The following is a 20,746-nucleotide window of genomic DNA, read 5'->3' as shown; positions in this document are numbered from 1 at the left end:
CGCGGGCGGCTGGGCCCGTGAGCCACAGCTGCTGAACCTGCGCGTCTGGCGCCTGTGCTCCGCAACAAGAGAGGCCGCGATAGTGAGAGGCCCGCGCACCGCGATGAAGAGTGGCCCCCGCTTGCCACAACTAGAGAAAGCCCTCGCACAGAGACGAAGACCCAACACAGCCAAAAATAATAAATAAATAAATAAATAAAGCTACTAACCTTCTAAAAAAAGAAAAGCATGAGTTTGGGAGTGAAATTAGATAGGCAGTGGTCCCTAAATGGACCCAGAAATGCCCTTCCTCTTCCAGTTTAACTCTCTTTCTGTAGGCACCAGCATTTACAATAAATAAAGCATTTTCTCTTGAGTTTTTTTCTCTCTTGTTTACTAATATTGCAATGCTATATTTTGATTTTTATAACAGAGGCTTGGCATTTCTGCTTCAGTGTGAGCTATATAGGTCTATGAAGGATAGCCTTATAAGATTTTTAAATTTAGCTAATGCACTTTAATAATAAGTGTAGTTTTGCAAGAATTTTCTTTATCTGCCATTGTTGGGGTAAATTAAATTACATGTAAACTGTGGTACATGTGTTACCAACTTCTCCTTCTCTCACCAAATTCATGGTTTGTTTTGTAATTGTATAAAACCACAATATTTTAGTTTGAAATCACATCTGAAATATGGGGTATAAAGCTCTCCTTCCTAAGGCAGGATTATGGGAGTAAAACTTGAATTTCACTGTGTCTCCACTTGTGTCTGGCAGAGGTCTTGGTATAAAGAGAACAGGCATAGAATCAAGCCAGGACAGCCGCTGTGAGCCACATGAAGGAAATAAATTAACAAATGAAAGTAAATTACGTTTATTTTGTGTATTGGTGTTAACATTTAAAGCCTGGAATTCAAAGGAATAATCAGTGCTAGGCTTCAGTTTTTCCTCATGTAGATAACACCAAGCTTTGCACAAAATACTTAGTGAAATTTATTGGATTGAATTATATTGATCCTAAGGTCAGTAGTACAATACAGCTAAGAATCTAGTCCATATTAAAGTTATTTAACTAATAAAAATGTGAAATTAATCCATCCATGAAAGCACCCCTATGTTGATATAGATTTATTTGGCTATTTAAAGGTCTGTGTATTTTGATTGCCCAAAGTCAGCTTTAGCATTGGTAAGTAACAGGCATTTCTCCTGAAATGCTAGGTTTATTTTAGTGTCCTATACTTAAGAGGTAAGCAGATTTAAAATGCTTGCCCTGAACTAAAAGGGTCCTAGTGAAATGAGCATCTCCTCCCTAGAAAAATTTTTGTCACAGTGGTTTTGCTAGATTGTGTTATATTAAGCAAGAGAATCTCATTTTGTATAGTTGCTCCTCTCCAAGCCCTTCCTTCAGACCTTTTAATTGATGTTGCAAAATCAGAGCTAGGATGAGACCAATTAGCCTACCTCTTCAACCCTCTCATAAGTTCTTCCTTTTCTTCTGTGATGTTTGGGCAGGATGAACTGGTAACTTTCTCCTCTTCTTTTAAACCGCTCTAGGTATCAAACTGGTTTGGAAATAAACGAATCCGGTACAAGAAGAACATAGGTAAATTTCAAGAGGAAGCCAATATTTATGCTGCCAAAACAGCTGTCACTGCTACCAATGTGTCAGCCCATGGAAGCCAAGCTAACTCACCGTCAACTCCCAATTCAGCTGGTTAGTTTTTTCTTTGAATTGGGGGAAATGTTCTCCATTTTTATATGTGCTTTTCCTACACTGGGGTTTTCTTTTAATTCTTTAGGCTATGGATGGGTTGATTTATGTATTTGATTGTCTTTTTTACTGTTGATGAGACTTTGGGTTTTTCTTTTCATTTCCAAAAAGCAATGTGTTTTGCTGTTTATAAGATGGACTTGTCTGAGGGTTTGCACTAATGTGTCTCTTTAAGTTGGACAGAGGTAAATTGGTTGGTTTTGATGCGGAGACCTCTAAATTCTCCTTTCAGAGATTCTAATAAGTAAGCTTGACTTAGTACTTTGAGATAGTCCCTTGGGGTTCAGGCATTTAGTCTGTCTCATATAAAGTTGTTGTCCTTATCTATTTTGCTGTTCCTATTACATGATGTCTGGGTCATCTACTAGCATGCATTCTTTGAAGGAATATTCACTCTTCTTTAAATATCTTATTAAAATGTTCTGGTCTGCAAAGCCAACTATGGTGATTGCTATCCATTGTTTATAGTTGTCATTCTTTACTGTTTTATTGTGTTGGTTTTCTTTATGTAAACTACAAAGAAAATTGCCAGTCGTTAATTCAAGTGATTCAGATTCCAGTTTTCCTGTTACAGTATCAGTCATGTGCTGTGCTCCTGGTTTTATTTTAGTAAATGTGCATTGTATCACTAATTTCAGAGTTAGCCTAACATAATATATTTTGGGGGTGTGCCTTGTACCATCAGTTCTTAATTTCCACATGTGAAAAAAATAATCAGTAATGCATAAGAAAATATAAGCTTGGTGTTTGTATGCTATGGAAGGCATGCACGTTGGTGCTTTTTTTTTTAAAGGGAAAACCAGAAATATTTCTTATTAAATAAGTATTTATTTATTCAATAAGCCTTTATTAAATAAGTTAGATTAAGCTATTTCTCCCCATAATGAACCAGATGCATTGATTTTGGCTGTGGGGTACATGTCTAAGAAAATTGATGCCCCAACTTTAAAGGGTCACAAATTAAATATGTTAGATCATAATATGACTTTTAAATCTAATTTCTAACATTTGGGGGTATGTGGTGTCTTTGACCTCCCCGCTTGTTTGCCCACTAAAATAAGTCCTCTTTCTACCCTGTGGTAGATTGTTGTTGGAGACATGTAAGGCTCCACACACTAATGTCTTCTGTGAGCTTCTAGATGCTTCTAATTTGTTATCATAAAGTTCTCCAAGTCACTGGGCTGTACCATCACAGCTTTCTTTTGTTTAAATAGAATCATGCATGAAGAGTGGCCTGGGCTTTGTAAACATGGATATGGTAAGACAATGTAGAATTCAATCCAGTTTCATTTTTCCCAGCACTCCAGATTAGGTAACCATGGAGAGCATATTTGCTTTTTGAGGTTTTGTGTGTGTGTGTGTGTGTGTGTGTGTTTCCTTCTCTTCTCATCATGGTGTGATTGACAAAGGATCAAGGCTAACAGGTTCAATAACCAGAGAGTTTCCTTCTTCCCCATCTGGTCAATTATTAAGCATTTCAGACCCAGCAACACTAGTTGAATTGTACTGCTAGGCAGACATTTTCACTTGTCTCTTTGGAAGAAGTACAATTCTGTCAACATTAGCAAAAACACATTCGATACTCTTGCAAAGGTTATCATAATGCAAAACAGATATTAAAATGACTTTTTCCTGTCCCTGATATATCTGCATCGCAGATGGCTTAGCATGATTTATGAACAGTCTTTAGAAGGGCCCTGTGGACTCCCTTCATTACTAAATCCCTAACTTTTTATTCTTTCCTAAAGCACTTGAAAAGAGAAAAGTGAGCATTTTAACCCCCTCGTCTGTGTTTAAGGATTATTTTGGCTCTCTTGGAATATCAGTATGTGATTACAGTTTTCTAAGGAATTTTTCTGGTGGCTTAAACTTCATGTGACTATTCTGAGCACAGAGTAAATTATTATGGAAAATTTGAGCTAAGCTTTCCAGTGGTGCATAAGTTGTTGGAAATAATATGCAGAGGAACCCCTTTGTAGTGCTTTTTCTAAAATAGAGACAAAAGAAAATACTATTGTATATGTGCAATAGCATGGAATTTTAAAAGATAAACGGTTTAACAGGAAAAGTTATAAACGGGTTTTTCTGTCTTTTCTTTGCTCTTAACACAACCCAAATCGCTACACAGATAAAGGGAGAACTTTAAAATGTTTCAGCTTTTCACATAGGGTGTTTATATAATGTTGTATACCAGCTCTTTGATAATTCCTAAGGGTAAATAATAATTGAAATAGCAAGTTTTAAATAAGAGGTTAGGAAGTGAAAATATATTTTAGTTGAGTTTAGAGTTCTGGAACCTGGGAACTTTTTATATCCTCAGTATCGAAGCAGGAGTTTTTTCCAGAAGCTTTACTAAATATAAATACTCATTTCTACTGCAAGGAAGATATTTTGCAAGTAAATCTTATTCCTTCTAGAGGCTTTTGTGTGGAGAGCAGTACTTCAGTATCTTTATTTAGGCCTCTTCTAAATATTCCTGTTTGTTGATATATGCCTGGTCTCCTGTTTCCTTAAGCCTAATTCATAAAAATCACGTAGGGCTAGGGCCTGTGAGGAATTAACAAGTATTTCGAGATACTTGGAATGCTTCATATTTTACACCAGCGGAGTTGGGCAAAATGGATGGAGCAAGGAGGAAGAATAGAGAGAAGACGAGAAAATTAAGTTTTGAAAAAAAAAAAACAAAAATGGGGACGAACTGAAGGAATAGTTAATAACCCTGGGTCCATAATTCTTTTGGAGTGACCTAAAGTGACACCTTCTCAATTTCCTATTTTTGATGAGATTATGAAAGCAAGAGTTAATATCTCAGAAAAATAAGGCCCTTTCAGGAAGGTTGGATTATCTATTTTGGAAGGTTGGAGAACATTTTAATATCCAAGAAGAAAGAAATTGGCTTATGGGTTACAGATATTTTCTGTGGCATAGCATCAGCATTGATATCTTAGCAGGACCTGTGATTAGCTAAGCAATCCCCGTTTTTTTGAGGCTCAGAACCCACAGATTTGAATTCTCTTGCTTAGTTGTATGTGTTTGTGTGTGTCAAGGACAACAGTAGATTCAGCCATGACATTAGTTAGCAGCAAGCCCTTTAACATATTCTTATTATGCCCCTCATAGGAAGTTTGGTGTTCTTCTGGGTTGGTGGAAGGTTATCATATTAAGACCCTGGACACTGGCTTCCTAAGAGAAGTTTATGTATAGTACACATGGTTAGAGAGGAGGTAACACATCCAGAGAAGTTGACTGACACTGCTAGTAAAGCCATAGGAACCATCATGGTTTTGTTTTTTAAAACCAGTGAAAGAATTTATCCCATTGATGTTTTCTGCTGTGTTCTTTCTCCCTATGTTTCTTCCCTTGTGGGAAATGAAAACACGGCCTCCTGGAATTGGAACTCTAGAACCTGGACATGCACACCTACTGAAGGTTATCTGGTTTCCCATTGAACCAGATAACCTTTCCCTCTTGTACTTTGCCCTGAGTAGAAAGTAACAGTGGTTTTATTTTAATTTGGAGGGAAAAATCATGAAAAACAGAGAAGTGAGCATGATATAATTAAGCTTACATCCAGCAAAGAGACTCTATCTCTGAGCCTCCAAATGGTATAGGAGGCCAGTAGAGTCCAGTACGATCAGACTGGCCACCTAATCTGTGTGAAGCCTTGATTTCTAGATTGCAGAAATTAAGGCAATACTTGCCATCCATCTGCTTCCTAAAAATGCTGTGAGTTCTAATGAGCTAATACTTTTAAAACACCTCAAGTTCCTTAGGAAGAAAAAGTAAATTCATTCTTGTTCTAGGTCATTGGTTCTCAATTTCAGTAAAGTTGCCATTTTTGGCTGTCACAGTTGTAGGGGGATGGATGTTCCTGGCATCTGTTAGATGGAGACCAGGGATGTGTTTGACCGTCCTACAATACGTAAGATATTCCTCCACAACAAAGAATTATCTGGCCCAAAATGTGAATAGTGCCAAGGTCAAGAAACCCTGCTCTAGATTGAGATATTATCATTAGTATTCTACTTTTTGGATTTTGAAGTTAACTGAGTTTGGGTTTTTTGGTTTTTTTTTCCCCCTGAACAAATGTAATTCTCTTGGAGACTCTTTAGAGTAGAAACAGAGTGTTCAGGAAATTGTCTTTTATGAAAATGGTTGTTAACACGTCTCCACATCGTGTTTGCATGAGCAAATGCATCAGAATCTGTAGGTGATCTATCACTTCTCTGTCTAGTTGAGTGCAAGTTTAGCTTTGTACATGCCCCAGCTGTCTGGTTTACGGCTTAAACGAGCTACTTACCTCCCTTCCCAAGCCAAATTCAGAACCTTTTAACCTTCAAGCACGTCTTAAAATGTGCTTCTAGTCATTGCCATCACTTTATAGCCACCTGCAGGTAAGGTTCCAGACTGACCTTCTCAGCAAGCCAGGTAATTCTGTTTTAGTTCTTTGAGAATTCCACAGCACCTCCGAGAGAGCCCACATGCTATTTGTCTATGAATCACATCCTTCCCAGGAGTTTATCCAATCCAAGATAAGTTCTTTCCAACTTCCAGTGCCAGATGAAGAATGAATCTTCCCCTCATTACTTAGATGTTTGTGTGGACTTGTGTCTGCCTTATTGCAATATTCATGACACCTGGTCTCTTTCCTCAGTGAAATCACTGCCTCTAGTTACTTATCAGAGAAGCAGAAGCCATGGCTGTGTTGTACGTGGGTGTACAGAGACAATGAAATGCTGAAACAGCATGGCCAAAAGCACAGGGACTCCTTCTGCAATTACTGCTCTGATTCAAACACATTTGTACATGAAGTACATTGATATGTGCATATTTATCTCTATGTACATTAGGCAGGCAGACATATTTACAATTTATCTATGCACGTATATTTTTTAAATCATCTGTGTCAATTGCAGTGTATATCTTGTAAATGGCACATTCCGTGCCTTCATGATTCCGTGGGTGCCATGTTCCTTGGCATCAGTGTAGCCCTTTGGAAGTTTCTCGCATTTCTCAGTCTGTGTGCTAATTTCCAATAAACCATCAACCAAGCATGTAGAGTGTATGTTTATTACATGATATTTGGTTGGGAGAGAAATAAGATACCTGGGCTTCAAACTGAATACTCTCGGGGGGAAAAAAATTCTGATATCCTATAAACAATTATAGTTTGGGTTCTTAGAGCTGCCGGTTTTTGGTTCTGATAACATCTACCTGTGAGCATGTGTTGCAATACTTATTATAAAATGGCTTTTAATATTTAGGTTATATTGCTGTGGTTGAAAGAAAGATTTGAGAGGGACGTAACTAGGACACAGATGCCTGGGTCTTACATATCTTAACATACGAATGTGATCTGTGCTACGCACTGCTTCACCCACATGTTGGGGGGGGTACTGTTTGAAAGATTTGCACCACATTAATGGAAGGAAGGCCCAGGCCAAAGCCTCTGCCCACTGATTGGGTGTAAGCCACACCTGGTCAAATCTTGTACCTATTTTTGCCTAAGATCCAACTTTTCTAATTCCTTTCAGATAAGCTAAACCGAGAAGTGTGTGCCAGATGACATACATAGGACATGTTTCAGAGTTATCAGGATGTCATAGTTCTTTGGATGGTGCTTGAGTAGTCCCCCACCCCCCAAAGAAAGCAATCGCTTTTTCCCATGAGAAGGGAGTTAAGAGTAGAGGATCCGTCTGTGTAGCAAAACACTCAGCTGGCTCCTTGCATAAGGATGACCCCAAAGAACAAAGCAGAATGGAGACGTTCCTTAACTTGAGGTTGTCCCCAAGTAAATTGTCCTCAAGTAAATCATTTGGTTCCTCGAAATGGCTCTTGCCTTTGAAGGATGAGGATACCATGAATAGTTGAGGAGAGTGGCAGAGTTTAGAAGTCGTTGCTAGTTAAGTGGTCCTGCCATGGAACAAAAAAAACCTTCCGTTCAGCTTAGCTGCAGCTCTTCATGTGAGGCGAGACAGCTCTCTAGGACGGCACGAATCCCTATTTTGGGATAAAAGAGAGTCAGAGCTGGGGCATGAATCATTGTTGGGCGATTCCACACGGATGATGGCTGTCTCAGAATTCAAAGGCAGGAGTGCAATTTGAGCAATATAGGGATGGAAACAGTAGAGTGGAACTGACCTGGGTCCCTGAGGTCTCTCCTTTTCCAGGCTAACGTCATGTTTTAACCAAACCTTGCACGTTGAGCTTTCTTTCCTAATGCGCTGAGCTGCACGATGGCTTCAGAATAATATTCAGCTTTCCCACGGCCTTGTGTTTAGGTTGAGGGGGGACTAGGTTTACCACAGTGGAACCGGTGGAACCCGGGTGGTGCCTACAGGCTAAGTCTGGGAGAAAGCTTCAACTCTAGGAGGAGAAAGCAGATAGTTAACTGCTCTTCTGGAGACTCACTTTATTATTATTATTATTATTATTACTATCATTTCATATTTCATGCATGCTTGAGAATTCCTGGTCCATTTTCTGTCTCATCTTCCTCCAAAATGGCAGGTGGCAGAGAAGAGCATATTATTCTCACTTGTTTTTGCAGTCCTCATGGTTCTCTTGGACTGTTTGCCACCCGGCAGGGAACATCACCTTCTTTCTAGAAATCAGGAATGTTGGTGACTCATCACAGGGCCAGCCCTACTGTGCAGCGTTGCCTTCATGCCCTCCCCTCCCAGGTGCTGCTCCCCATGTGAGAGTAGACGGGTGTAGCATTCGTTTATTTAGAATCCAGCAGATAGCTCACGTGCTCCATCGTGGTGGCAGAAGTACCATTGACCAGCCTGTAGTCTCCAGCCCGCAGTCCCCCAGCCAATCCTAGAATTTTAGAGGCATGAAAGAGAGACCTTGGGTCTGGAGTCTGTCTCCAATTCAAACAGAGCAAGTTGAGAAGAATACATGTTTCCTTTCTCAGCTTGAAGCTGCTAAGGGGAAGCAGTCCTATGGGCAACTTGCAGTGAGATGTGGGCTTCGCATAACATGAATGATATGCACCCTTTATTGCTTGCTCTGTTCTTCATGCTACTAACCAGACTCTGTTGATGTTGTTTTGATTTTAGTTTTTATTTGGGGGGGTTGCTTTGCATGTCATTCTTCCTCTTGGCTGTTAGTTGCGGGGGTTAAGCCTTTTCCTTTCTGTGATTCAGGTGCCTCACTCTTTCCTTTCCAGGTTCTTCCAGTTCTTTTAACATGTCAAACTCTGGAGATTTGTTCATGAGCGTGCAGTCACTCAATGGGGATTCTTACCAAGGGGCCCAGGTTGGAGCCAACGTGCAATCACAGGTAGGGACCCAGCCAATGTGCCGCCAGGTGAATGCTTTAGCGCCCAAGAGCCCTCAGTCGGATTGGCACCTCCTGCTTCTGTCCAGAGAGAGAGACGGACAGACAGAGAGAGATGTAGAAACAAAACCTTACCAACAACCAAACCGAATCAAAGACAACCATTGTCGTGGGGAATCTCGTCCACACTTTGTGAATGCGTTTGGCTCTGGCTTGTCAGTCACACTAGGAAGGCAGGAGAGCGGCAAGCACAGGGTGAGGTGACTAAGGCCCGTCGGGCAGGTGGACCCAGTGTATTCTTTGCTCATGAAAGGGAAAGGGAGGAGGAGTTGAGTCCATCAGTTCACTTTTCAGGTCCCTCTCTTGTTTGTTGCTTTTCCACACTCACCATTTGCCCGATATAGACGTCATGAATGAGTAGGCACATACCTTAGTATCTCACGTTTTCATTTCAACCTTGAAAAACACCCAGCCAGGTTGACTAAACTCATCTTCTTAGTCATCCTTGAGGTCAAGGGACTTGGGTTTCTGGTGATGAGTCTAAGTCCATGCTGGGACACACAAACCAAGCGTGTGGTGTAAACCCTCAGCGCTCCCTAGTCGGCAGCTCACCTTCACGATGGCTCAGAAGCCGTCCTCCTGTGTCAGCACACAGCCTGATGTGACAGGGTGAAGTCCTGTGCTCTGGGTCAGAATCGCTAGGGAAGTTCTGAGCCAAGCGCATCCAGGCTCCCACCCTGCAAGAGGAGCAGGAAGCATTACATGCCTGGAAGAGACCAACTGGCCGGTGATTCAGCCCCCTGCACAGGAAACATTGCCTGGAAACAAGTTTGAGGAGATATGGTCAGACTTTGGTCAAACGACTAAACAGCTGGCCATCATTTAAGTCCTCAGAAAGACAACATTAGTCGCACACTGCTCTCTCTGTGAGGGGGCTGGCCAAGCCCCTCTACACAGAACCTTGACTTTTGTAGGATCCCCAGCAAAGAAGTTAGATAGTATGATCTGGAGGGCAGGGAAAAAATCCCTTCACTCTCCCCACTCTCAGCCCCTCTATCACCCAGTCCCTGCCTTCTCATGCAGCATTGTTGAATTAGTTTCAGTGTTGGGAATCCCAGCTTTCTTTGACCATTTTTCTGTCTTGCTTACTGAAATCAGAAAGGATAGTGGATTCGGCATAGAGAGGAGGCCCAGCCTCCTCCTAATGGTTCCTTTCCCAGGAAGAATGTCTCCAGTGATCGCATTAATTTGGCGAGCCCAAATGGTAGCCTGTGTGCTGATGATGTGCCTCCCTTTCCCTGCATCTCCCTGACTAATTTCCTCTCTGTTGTTGTTCATCTGTTTAGGTGGATACCCTTCGCCATGTTATCAGCCAGACAGGAGGATACAGTGACGGACTCGCAGCCAGTCAGATGTACAGTCCGCAGGGCATCAGTGTAAGAAAACAAGGCTCCCCCCCTCCTCACCCTTTGTTTTTATTCTATCACTGTCAATTAGTTCAAAGCCATAGGGCTCAGAATGCCACTTAGTAGGACTTCTTAGCTTTACGGTCACCTAGTTTCTTGTTTCTGTATCGGTCATGCCATCGGCAGCATTCTACCCTCAAAAAAAGTGGCGATTGGGCAGGCTTCATGCAGGCAGCTGGCGTCTAGGGCTGTCACACGCAATCAGTGTTTGCATGACACCTGCGGCCACATGCGTTCAGCTGAGAGGGGCTGCTAAACAGGTGACACCTAGTACAACAGTGGTAGGAAACGTCCCCACAAGCGGGGGCCTGGGAACCTGGGGAGAAAAACCAGTAGCCGAAATCCATTGCATCCAGGTCTGTGGTCTTAAAAAAAAAAACACGTTTCTCCCATCTAAGGACGATTAAAAAAAATTAACACAGAGGCTGGGTATGCTGAAGGGATGGGGAGGGGTGCAGACCATCTTCTACTTGTTCTTGGGTGCGCTGGCGGCTCCTGACTAGCATGAAAATTCATAGCGACAAGCTATGTCGCACAGAGTGAAATCGATCAGACAGACACAAGGAGAATCGAGTGTAGATTTGGGACAGCAATCCAACTTGATTTCTCAGATCAATCGTCCGCTATCTCAGCAGCGATGACAGCAAGCTGGGACAAGAGGGCAGCCTGGAAAAGGAGGCTGTTCTTTAGATCAGAGGTGATTTCCTGGGCTTTTAGAGGTCATAAGATGCTCCAGTAGAACTATTGGCCCAGAACTGTCTAAGAAAACTATGATTGGATGATGGTAAGGATTTTTTGTTGTTGTTTCTGTTGTTAGGATTAAAATAAATTGGGGATGGAGGGAAGGAAAGGTAGGCATAGTGTGTTGATGTAATTCTAGCTTATACTAATTGAGGTACGGAATCTGCAATGAAAAAGGTGATAGCTTTTTAACTCTGCATTGGTGAAATCATATATGACAATGGCCAGCCTGGAAGGAAGCAAGAGGATACCAGCTGTTTCATCAGATGAGGAACGGTTGAAAAAATTAGGAATTCTTAGCCCATTAAAGAGAAGGTTTGGGTGGTAAGTAATAGTTTAAGACACGTTGTCATCAATGAGAGAGATTGGATTCATCGTGAATGATCTAAAGGGAGGTAGGATAGATCACTGAGTAGAAGATTCAGGGAAACAGATTTCACTTCAACATCTCAAGGGCCTTTGTAAGATACAGTCAGAGTTGTCCAAAGAAGGGATCTTTTGCCTCTGGAAGCCAAGAATTCCCCATCATTGGCGCGTTCAGACATTGTTTGGCTAACTACTTGGTCAGGATGTTGTAGAAGGGAGTTAAGTACCAGGTGATGACTGTCTTGGTGACTTTTAAGGCCCCTTCCAATTAGGAATTCTTTATTTTCTACCTTCCTTAGGCAGAATCTCCTCTGAGTGTGTATAATATTTATCAAGTTCCTCTCTGGGAGGGAAGGAGGGAGGTTAGAGCTGACCCTGTTAAACATACTCTGGGCACCTGTGTCCCTTTTTTAGAAAGGGTTTCCAGAACAGAGGGATTTTTCCCTTCTTGCGCTTATACTAATTATTATTCCTGTATTCATGGCTGACTTGTCAGACGCCTGCTTAGAAAAAATCCAAGATACCATGGTGGAGAATTATGTTCTCAAAAATGGATTCCAAATGAATTAAGTTGTTCTGTGTTTGTATGGGGAGGTTCAAGCACATAGGCATTTATCCATTGCCTGGATCTTTTTGAGCTAGAAGATCAGTCTTTCCAGAAGAAGTTTTGCTCTGTATGTAAGTGGAAGAGAGGAACATGAGGAAAGTATAAGAGTGTGGGGAGGAGACTATGGACACACTCAGAAAGAGAACTGCAGAAAGTCTACATGACTGGGCAGGAAGTGGGGCTGACAGTTCTGCTATTTGGCATCTTTCTTTCCTAATTGGGTAGCACAGAAGAGAGCAGCACTCAGACTCTGGGGGGTCAACGTTGGCCCCTCTGACGTCTTCTGGTGGGCTGGGAATCATTTCTGAAATAGTGTAACCAAACATGTGCAGATCATTATGTCTGATTACATAAGCCCACCGCAAAAACTGGGCTGGAAAATGCCACTTGAAAGAGTCTCTCATTTTGCATTAATTTTTTTTCCCTGTGAACTGTTTATTTTATTTCTGGGTCTTTAAGACACAGGGTAAATGAATCAAAGGCTGATCATGATACAGTCTGTTCCTTTGGTATCAATTTTAAGTTGTTCCACCTTGCAGGAGACTAAGCTTGTGAGATGTATTTTTAGAGAGTGGTATTAGATGCCGAGGCATGTGTATGTGCAGAGAGGGGCACTGGCTGCTAAGAGAAATGAGAGAGAGAGAGAAAAGGAGGTAGACAAGAAGAGACAAGGACAGGAATGAAAGATTCGAGCCAATGAATAGAAATAAACAATTCCAAAACCCATGGCGGCAATGGAATTCCCAGCTGGGCTCTGGATTGTGTTTCATTCAGTGGAGGACATTTTCTGGGCAGCCTTTATCTACTCCCCTGCCTGGGTTTTCACAGCACTCACATCTTATCCAACCAGCGTCTATTTTAAATCTTGTAGAGTTCAGACGGCTTGACTTTAACTAAGGCCATTTAGTGATCGGGTTGCCAGGTGTGGTGGTAAGAGCCCTGCGGTGGGAGTTGGGAGACTCTGGTCCTTGTAACTCTCATGTGCCCATGGGCAGGCGTCAAACCTTGTCTTTTATAAAATGGGGCCAGTAATTCTCACCCTTAGTACCTTCATGACTGCTTTAGGGAAAATGAGAAAATAGGTAGGAATGGGCTTGGCAAAGCACAAGTTTTTCCACATGAATGCAGCATGAAAAGTTTTAAGTGATAACTTTCTAATTTGACCTTTTTCCTCCTCTTGTGTGAGCAGTTTTCCCAGTAGGTAGTTCCTAGTGAGGATAGGTTAGGACACAGTTGTCACTTTTTTCTCTCCTGTTGGAAAGGTACACTTTCGACAAGGATATAGAGTTATGCAAGGCCTAAGGACCCCCTTCCTTAGCCAGAGTGAGCGTTAAAGACCCTGGGACTTTAAGATGTAGGGTAAGTGAATCAAAGGCTGATCATGATACGGTCTGTTCCTTTGGTATCAATCTTAAGTTGTGTTAAATTATACCTTTTTTAGTGCTTTGTATTCTCAAATGACAATGGGCAATGCTTACTGGGTTTAGAGTGGCTCTAAGTGATGGAGGGAGGTTACTTCACTTCTCTGTCAGTTAGACAGACTGAAAGATCACTTAGCTATCACATCCACTCTTTCATTTCCCTTCCCGCTGCCACCATCCTCGTTCTAGAAATAGTTCATTAGCTAAGCTATTGTGATTATTTCCTAATTACCATTACTGCCTTTAGTGTCTCCTTTCTCCTGCACACATCCCCAGAATTTTGTCATTCCTTGCCCAGAAATCAAGAACACTTCTCTATTGCCCAGCTAAGCAAGTTTAATCCCTGAGTCAGACATTTTCAGAGTCTTCCGCGCTCCGGCCCCATCTACCTATCCATCCCCCTCACTCCCCAAATCACACTGACTCTCCCACGCCCAGCTCCTCCTTGCTGTTTGTCTTCTTCTCCTTAGCCCTCCTTCCCCTCTTCTCTCCACTTTATCACACACACACTCCCTTGCCTTATAGATATATGCACAGACACACTCAATCAGTCTTTGTCTTTCATTCCCAAATATGCATGTGGTCCCAAAATGCATATATTAGTTGCTCAAAACATGTTTGTTGAATGAATAAATCAGAAGACAAGCTACCACTGAATTAAAAAATGCCACATCTTATGTAACAGCTGTAAAATACCTAGTAATGATTTTTCTCTTAAATGCCTTACTAACCCACAAATAGACTATCTTTTTTAATTCAAAAAGCTTCTTAAGTCTTTCTTTTTGGAAAAAGTTTCTAAACTTTTTGACCAAGGCAGATTCTCTGAGAATTAAGAGTCAGATCAGCATTAAATAGATGAAGTTATAGAGTGATGATATTGTCAAGAGAATTATCCCTTTGAATTCTTTAGTGCCTTCTTTCCTAAAAGAATCCCCTTATCAAAACCTGCTTGTGGGGCTTCCCTGGTGGCGCAGTGGTTGAGAATCTGCCTGCCAATGCAGGGGACACGGGTTCGAGCCCTGGTCTGGGAAGATCCCACATGCCGCGGAGCAACTAAGCCCGTGAGCCACAACTACTGAGCCTTCGCATCTGGAGCCTGTGCTCCGCAACAAGAGAGGCCACGATAGTGAGAGGCCCGCGCACCGCGATGAAGAGTGGCCCCCACTTGCCGCAACTAGAGAAAGCCCTCGCACAGAAACGAAGACCCAACACAGCCCTAAATAAACAAATAAATAAATTTAAAAAAGAAAAAAAAAAAAAGCAAATAATTAAAAAAAAAAAAAGATGCTGAAAAAAGTTTAAAAAAAAAAAAAACCTGCTTGTGGGGTAGCCATCTACATAGCAAGAGAACATCGTTTCTTTTTTTTTTTTTTTAATTTTATTGAAGTATAGTTGATTTACAATGTTGTGTTAATTTTTTCTGTACAGCAAAGTGACTCAGTTATGCATATATGTATTCTTTTTCATATTCTTTTCCATTATGGTTTATCACAGGATATTGAATATAGTTGTGCTATACAGTAGGACCTTGTTGTTTATCCATCCTATATATAATAGTTTGCATCTGCTAACCCCATACTCCCAATCCTTCCCTCCCCGATCCCCACTCCCCTTTGGCAACCACAAGCCTGGAGAACACCGTTTCTCATGGGGTTCTCACTGCTTTCTCTACCAGACGTGGAACTAGAACCTGCACAAACGGGTGGACAGTGGCAGCAACCTGAAGTCAGGAAACTTGGATCCTTCTTGTGGCTTTTCTTCTGGCGAGTCTCTTCATCTCTGTGTCGTTGCTTCATCTGTCAAACTAATCCCATCAACAAGCTCTAAGGTCCTTTCAGCTTAATAGTTCTGGAGCCCTACAAGTATGGTTTTTGATTCCTACTGTTCACTCAGGGGACACCAGGCTCAACTGTAGGCTCCTCTTTCCAGAAAACTCTTTCATTTGAGTTAGTCTCCGCCATCTTTTCTAGCCTACCCTGTCGCTTCCCCTTTCAGTTGGATCTTGAGGGAAGGAGGAAGAGCTTGCATTACATGAACTTCTCCCTTTGAATTCACGGAGATCTGTGGTAGCAGAAAGCATTAGTCTTTAGGGTGAAATTATTTTTGATTATTTTAAAATGTGAGAGGGGACTTCCCTGGTGGTCCAGTGGTTAAGGCTCGGTGCTCCCAATGCAGGGGGCTTGGGTTTGATCCCCGGTCAGGGATCTAGATCCCACGTGCCGCAATTAAGACCCAGTGCAGCCAAATAAATAAATATTAAAAAACAATAATAATAAATTTTTTAAAAATAAAATAAAATTTGAGTTAAGGGAGTGAGTTCACTCCAGCCACATCTTAAATGTTGACGGATACCCCTATAAGATTTTCATTATTCAAGAGATTAAGTGAAAATAGAAATAAAGTGTTAGTGTTCTCTCTATAAAGGCAAAGTGCCATTAACGTCAGTTTATGACAGAAAAATCTCATTGATTTTGCTTTGTGATAATTATAGTAGTGGAAAAATAGAGATGAAGCTTTGATCTTTGTAAACCATAACATACGTGTTTTCATTTCTGTTTTTGCTTTCTCCCATGTTAGACAAAGGGACAAAAGGACATTTACGAAGAAAATAAATAAAATATAGAATCATTGGGACAAAAATAGAGAACTATTTAAGTGAACATGTTTCAGGCATTTAGACATCACAGGGGTTACTTGGTAATACTTGGCCACCTGCCATCATTTTCATTTTTTCTTAACTACTTCTGAGAGACCTCCTTCCACTTAAAGTATATATTAATAAGATGTTGCCACATGTGGACTTGTAAGACTGGAGAGTGAGGGTGGTAATTAAAATCATATGCAGATCTTTAAAAACTCACTTTAATTATATGAAGTTTTAATTGTTCTACCAAGCTGAATGTGAATTTTGAATATATTAAAACATATTCAGATGTGCTCCCAGTTAGTTGCCTTTGGGTACCTTCTGGTGCTGCAGCCAGGGACCAGTGAACAGCCCCAGTCTGGGGGGTAAAGGGAGTGAGGATAGGCTTGAACATGGTGAACCAGTCTCTGAAGGGTTGAAGGCAGCAGTACAGAGTAGATGGACTCCCACCTTCCAGAAGCTTATAAGCCTGGCTCTCCCTGATGACAGAGCCAGAGGGAAATAGAGTAAGTCCCTTTAGCTTCTTACATGATGAGGCCTTTCAGCCTTAATACCGTATCAACTGAGCATTCGAGACTAGAGCAGCATTTTATTTGAGCCCACAGTAGTTGGAGAAGCAAAAAAAAAAGAAAAAATTCCCAATATTGTAATTTCATATGCAATCCACTGTTTTTCACCAGCTGCCAGGTGAAAGTCCTTAAAGGTACAGAAGATGAATGAGGCCAGATCATTCAATGGCATATTCAAATATTCATGCATTCATGTATTCATTAATTCATTCATCCATTCCTTCAATAAATATGTCATCAATAGCATTTTTGACCTCGGGGAATGAAGCTACATCATAATATATCCAGGTCAAGTTGGAGAAACCCTGATGCCAATCAAGATGTATTTTAAATTTCAGTCTCATTCAACACTTTATCTGAGATTAGGTTTCCTATTCTTGGAATACTAGGACAAGGGAGCCAATCAACTCTGTAGTTTAGGAGGGAATTTGAAATTAAGCTATATAGCGGAAGAGAGGAATTCAAGACCAACCAGCAATAGTTTGAGAAACCTACTCCCCGCCGTACAAAAAAGCCATGCCATGGACTTACAATCAAATAAGTATCCTTCTGTGGAGATTTCTTATCTCTTTGTAGAAGTAGAAGTAGTCACAAAGAATTTTCTTGATCTCAAACCTAGTGATACAATCACTCCAAACATGATCACATTTATAATGTGTGTATACATCTTTCACTTCTGCCACTTTCTGCCTGTGTAACTGTGGACAAGTCACTTTCTCTCGATAAGACTCAGTCTCCTGTACTCTAAAAAGGACAGTTGAGCTGGATGATGTCAAAGGCCTCTTCCAGTATCCCTGTTCTACTTATGAGCATGATGTTTTTTCCATTCCCAAGAAAATACAGGAGGAGAGGAAATACTTCAAAGCTATAAGGAAAAGATAAATTTGTGTTTTGGGAAATAGTCCTATCTCTGACATGACAATGACGCCATGCTGTTTTCATTGGAATTGATGTGTTATAGCATCCTGTCCAGTTGGGCCCGCATTTGTGCTTGCAGCCATGCTGTCCTTGGGCTAGGATTGGGTTAGCTGTTCCAGACTCAAGTCGACTCCGCCTTCTGCTTGATGAAGAAAAAACAATTGCAACCTCAAAAGGGCAGTTTGTTTTTGTGGTTGCTCCTGAAAGTGGCATAACCCCTTTAGACCTTGGCAAATATTAAGCTAATTAAATTGGCTGAATTTAATTGTGGGGAAAAGTTAGTATTGATTTCAGAAGATGGCCCTCTTCTTGCCCTCTTGGAAGGAGTTCCAGGTTCTTAGACAAGTTTGTTTTCAGAGAAAATATTAGACCTCTTTTTAAGAAAATCCAATTGTTATTTTTAACTTTGGGACATTTCTTAAATCTCTACTTATACCTGGCTCTAAGTGAGTTTTGGGAAATTCTATTCCACATCTTTAAATATTAAGTATTTGGATCCCTAAATATTCTCCAGATTCACAGATATATAAGGCAGAAGGCATGACTGACTTGAGTCTGGAACAACTAACCAGGTTAAGTAAATGAATAAATGCTTTATTTGACAGATTTATTGAGAACCTTCTGATATCCAGTATCAGGAATGCAAATATCAATAGGACATGGTTCTTGCACTCTGTAAAGTCACAGAAAGCTAGAAGGGCTGGGAGTTACCTGGTTCAGTCCCCTGCTTCACTGAAAGGGCAGGACTACACCACCTTTATATAATCAATATAATATGATTTTTAAAGAATTTGGGGAATGGCCATCATAATTTCCAACTCTGTCCGCCACTAATTCATCTAACCTAATAATTTTTCAAGCCTAAGCCAGACGTGTCTTTGAACTTATCTTGACTTGAACCTTTCTACATGTCTAAAAACTCTTTGGGGCTTAGAGAGGTCCAGTCTCTGTTTCAGGTGACCAAAGCCTTCACTGTCAGCCTCTGCTTAGATGTTCTTTCCTTCCTACAAGTCAGCATCCTTGGCATCATCTGGGAGCTTGAGACCAATGCAGAATCACAGAATCTCCTCCAAACTGTTAAATCAGATTTTGCATTTTAGCCAGATCCCCTGGTGATTCCTAAGCACATTGAGCTTGAGAAGTTCTGTTCTAATGGGTAAAGCCTTTCAATGCTGCCTAGGATTTACCTAAGAGAAGGAATTATGTAGCTATCTTTGCATTAAGGATTCTACCTTTTTAAATTTTTCCAGTTTTATTTTGAAGTTTTCAAACATATGGAAAATTCAGAAGAATTTTATAGCAAAATTTACGAGTATGCTTACCACCTAGATTCTGTCATTAATGTTTTACTCCACTGGCATCATCATATATCCATCTATCCATATCTGCATCTTTCTGCCCATCTATCAGTTCATCGTTTTTTTTTTTTGGATGCATTTCAAAGACAACAACAGTATACTTTCACCTAAATAAATACCACTGGTATGTATATAATTAACTAGAGTTCGATATTTGTTTGCAGTTTTTTCGTCTTCTGAGGTAAAATTTTACACAATTAAATGTACAAACCATAAGTGTGCATTCTCTAAGTTATGACAAGTGAAATACACTTGCATGTAAATTTCCTACTCTTTACTTTCTTGGGTCTACCCCTTTCTCGTAGTTTACAAAAGCAAACAAAAAAGAAGGAAAAAGAAGAAGGAACAGAGCACCAAGTTATCCACAGAACAATAGTCTGTTCTTCTCCAGCCAGTCAGGTGTTCCCCTCCCCCTCCCACCCCCAGCCACTTCTCACCCCTTCGCTCCATCTCATAGCCAAACTCAGCTAAAAAGGCCACTTAAAATTGAATAAGATGGTTTATTCTATATTTGCCTTAGGTTCTGACTTGCTGTGCCTGTTTTTAAAGGGACTTACAGCCCTTTTTCATACTAAGAACTTTCAAAATATATAAACGTAGAAACTAATGATATTTGAAAGTTAAATTATAGTAAGATTTCCTCACTTGTAAGAAATTACATTTCTCCTCTTTTAATCTTTTGCCATTTCTCCCCGTTTCTTCTGTAGTGTCCTTTATCTTGAAGTCCAATTCATTTTCTGAAACCTCCCCCAAACTTCTACAAACTTATTATTTTTCAAAGTCACACGCCTGTCTAAAATCCTACTTTATTTCTCCTTCGGGAAGTGATCTATCCTGAGAGAGTGGAAGCCAGCCTCAGCCGACCTGTAGACCTTGAGGATACTCTCTCTGTTAGAGGATGAGGTTCTCATGAGGGAAGTTTCAGATCCCTTTCTCACCAGAGCTCAGGAGTTCTAGAGAGAACCGGCGTAACTACTGAGGGTTCTGTGCCTTTTTAGAGGGGTAGAAGAACAAAAGCACAATTAATTACATGCTTCAAGTTCTGGGGATAACTTGAGCTCCACCAATATCCATACTAAGAATACTAATTCATAATAGTTATTGAGTGCCCTAATCCAATGTCTTTATAAATATTCTCATCTCCATTTTATAGATAGAAAACGGAGACTCAGAGAGGTTAAGTAGTTTGCCCAAAAGTCAAATAGCCGGTCAGTGATAGAGCCAGGGTGTGGACCAAGATGGTCTAACTCCAAAGCTTCTGTTCTTTCCCTTTATCCAGATGGACCTTGAACCTCTGGATCTTATGCTTAATGAAGGGAGGTGTCAAGAATCTTATAGTAAGAGACTCCGTTATGTTTCCTAGTAATACATATTTTGGAGCCTGGCTGATATGGGAAAGAACTATAAGAACTCAGTTATGACTATTCTGTTATATATCCTTTCAGGGTAGCCTATAGAAGGCTTAAGACTGGTTGGTTCTTTTATTAAAATTAAATCTAAAACTTATATAGTAAGTCCTCCCCTGGATATAGCTTACTCTTCACCACTATTATGTCATATTTGGCTAGCCAACTTAGCCAGGGACCCAGTGATCATACACAAGAGAGAAGAGAGATTTTAGAT

General features: G+C 40.8%; 1 protein-coding gene across 5 annotated transcripts in view; it reads left to right on the top strand.

Annotated features, from left to right (window-relative positions):
- The window catches only part of PBX1 (PBX homeobox 1), a 318,615-nt gene that overhangs the window by 242,440 nt on the left and 55,429 nt on the right, over positions 1–20,746 (top strand). For 3 of the 5 annotated variants that reach the window (XM_082474400.1, XM_082474398.1, XM_082474399.1), the window contains 3 exons: positions 1,533–1,692; positions 8,924–9,036; positions 10,380–10,469. In XM_082474400.1, the coding sequence (XP_082330526.1) occupies positions 1,533–1,692; positions 8,924–9,036; positions 10,380–10,469 (363 nt within the window). The remainder of the gene's footprint in view (positions 1–1,532; positions 1,693–8,923; positions 9,037–10,379; positions 10,470–20,746) is intronic. The other 2 variants (XM_082474402.1, XM_082474401.1) reach the window with 1 other exon arrangement.

This window comes from Balaenoptera physalus (assembly GCF_965194825.1).
Source record: "Balaenoptera physalus genome assembly, chromosome: 1".
Taxonomy (NCBI): Eukaryota; Metazoa; Chordata; class Mammalia; order Artiodactyla; family Balaenopteridae; genus Balaenoptera; species Balaenoptera physalus.
The sequence above is the reverse complement of the archived record's forward strand: the minus strand, read 5'-3'. Positions and strand labels throughout refer to the sequence as shown.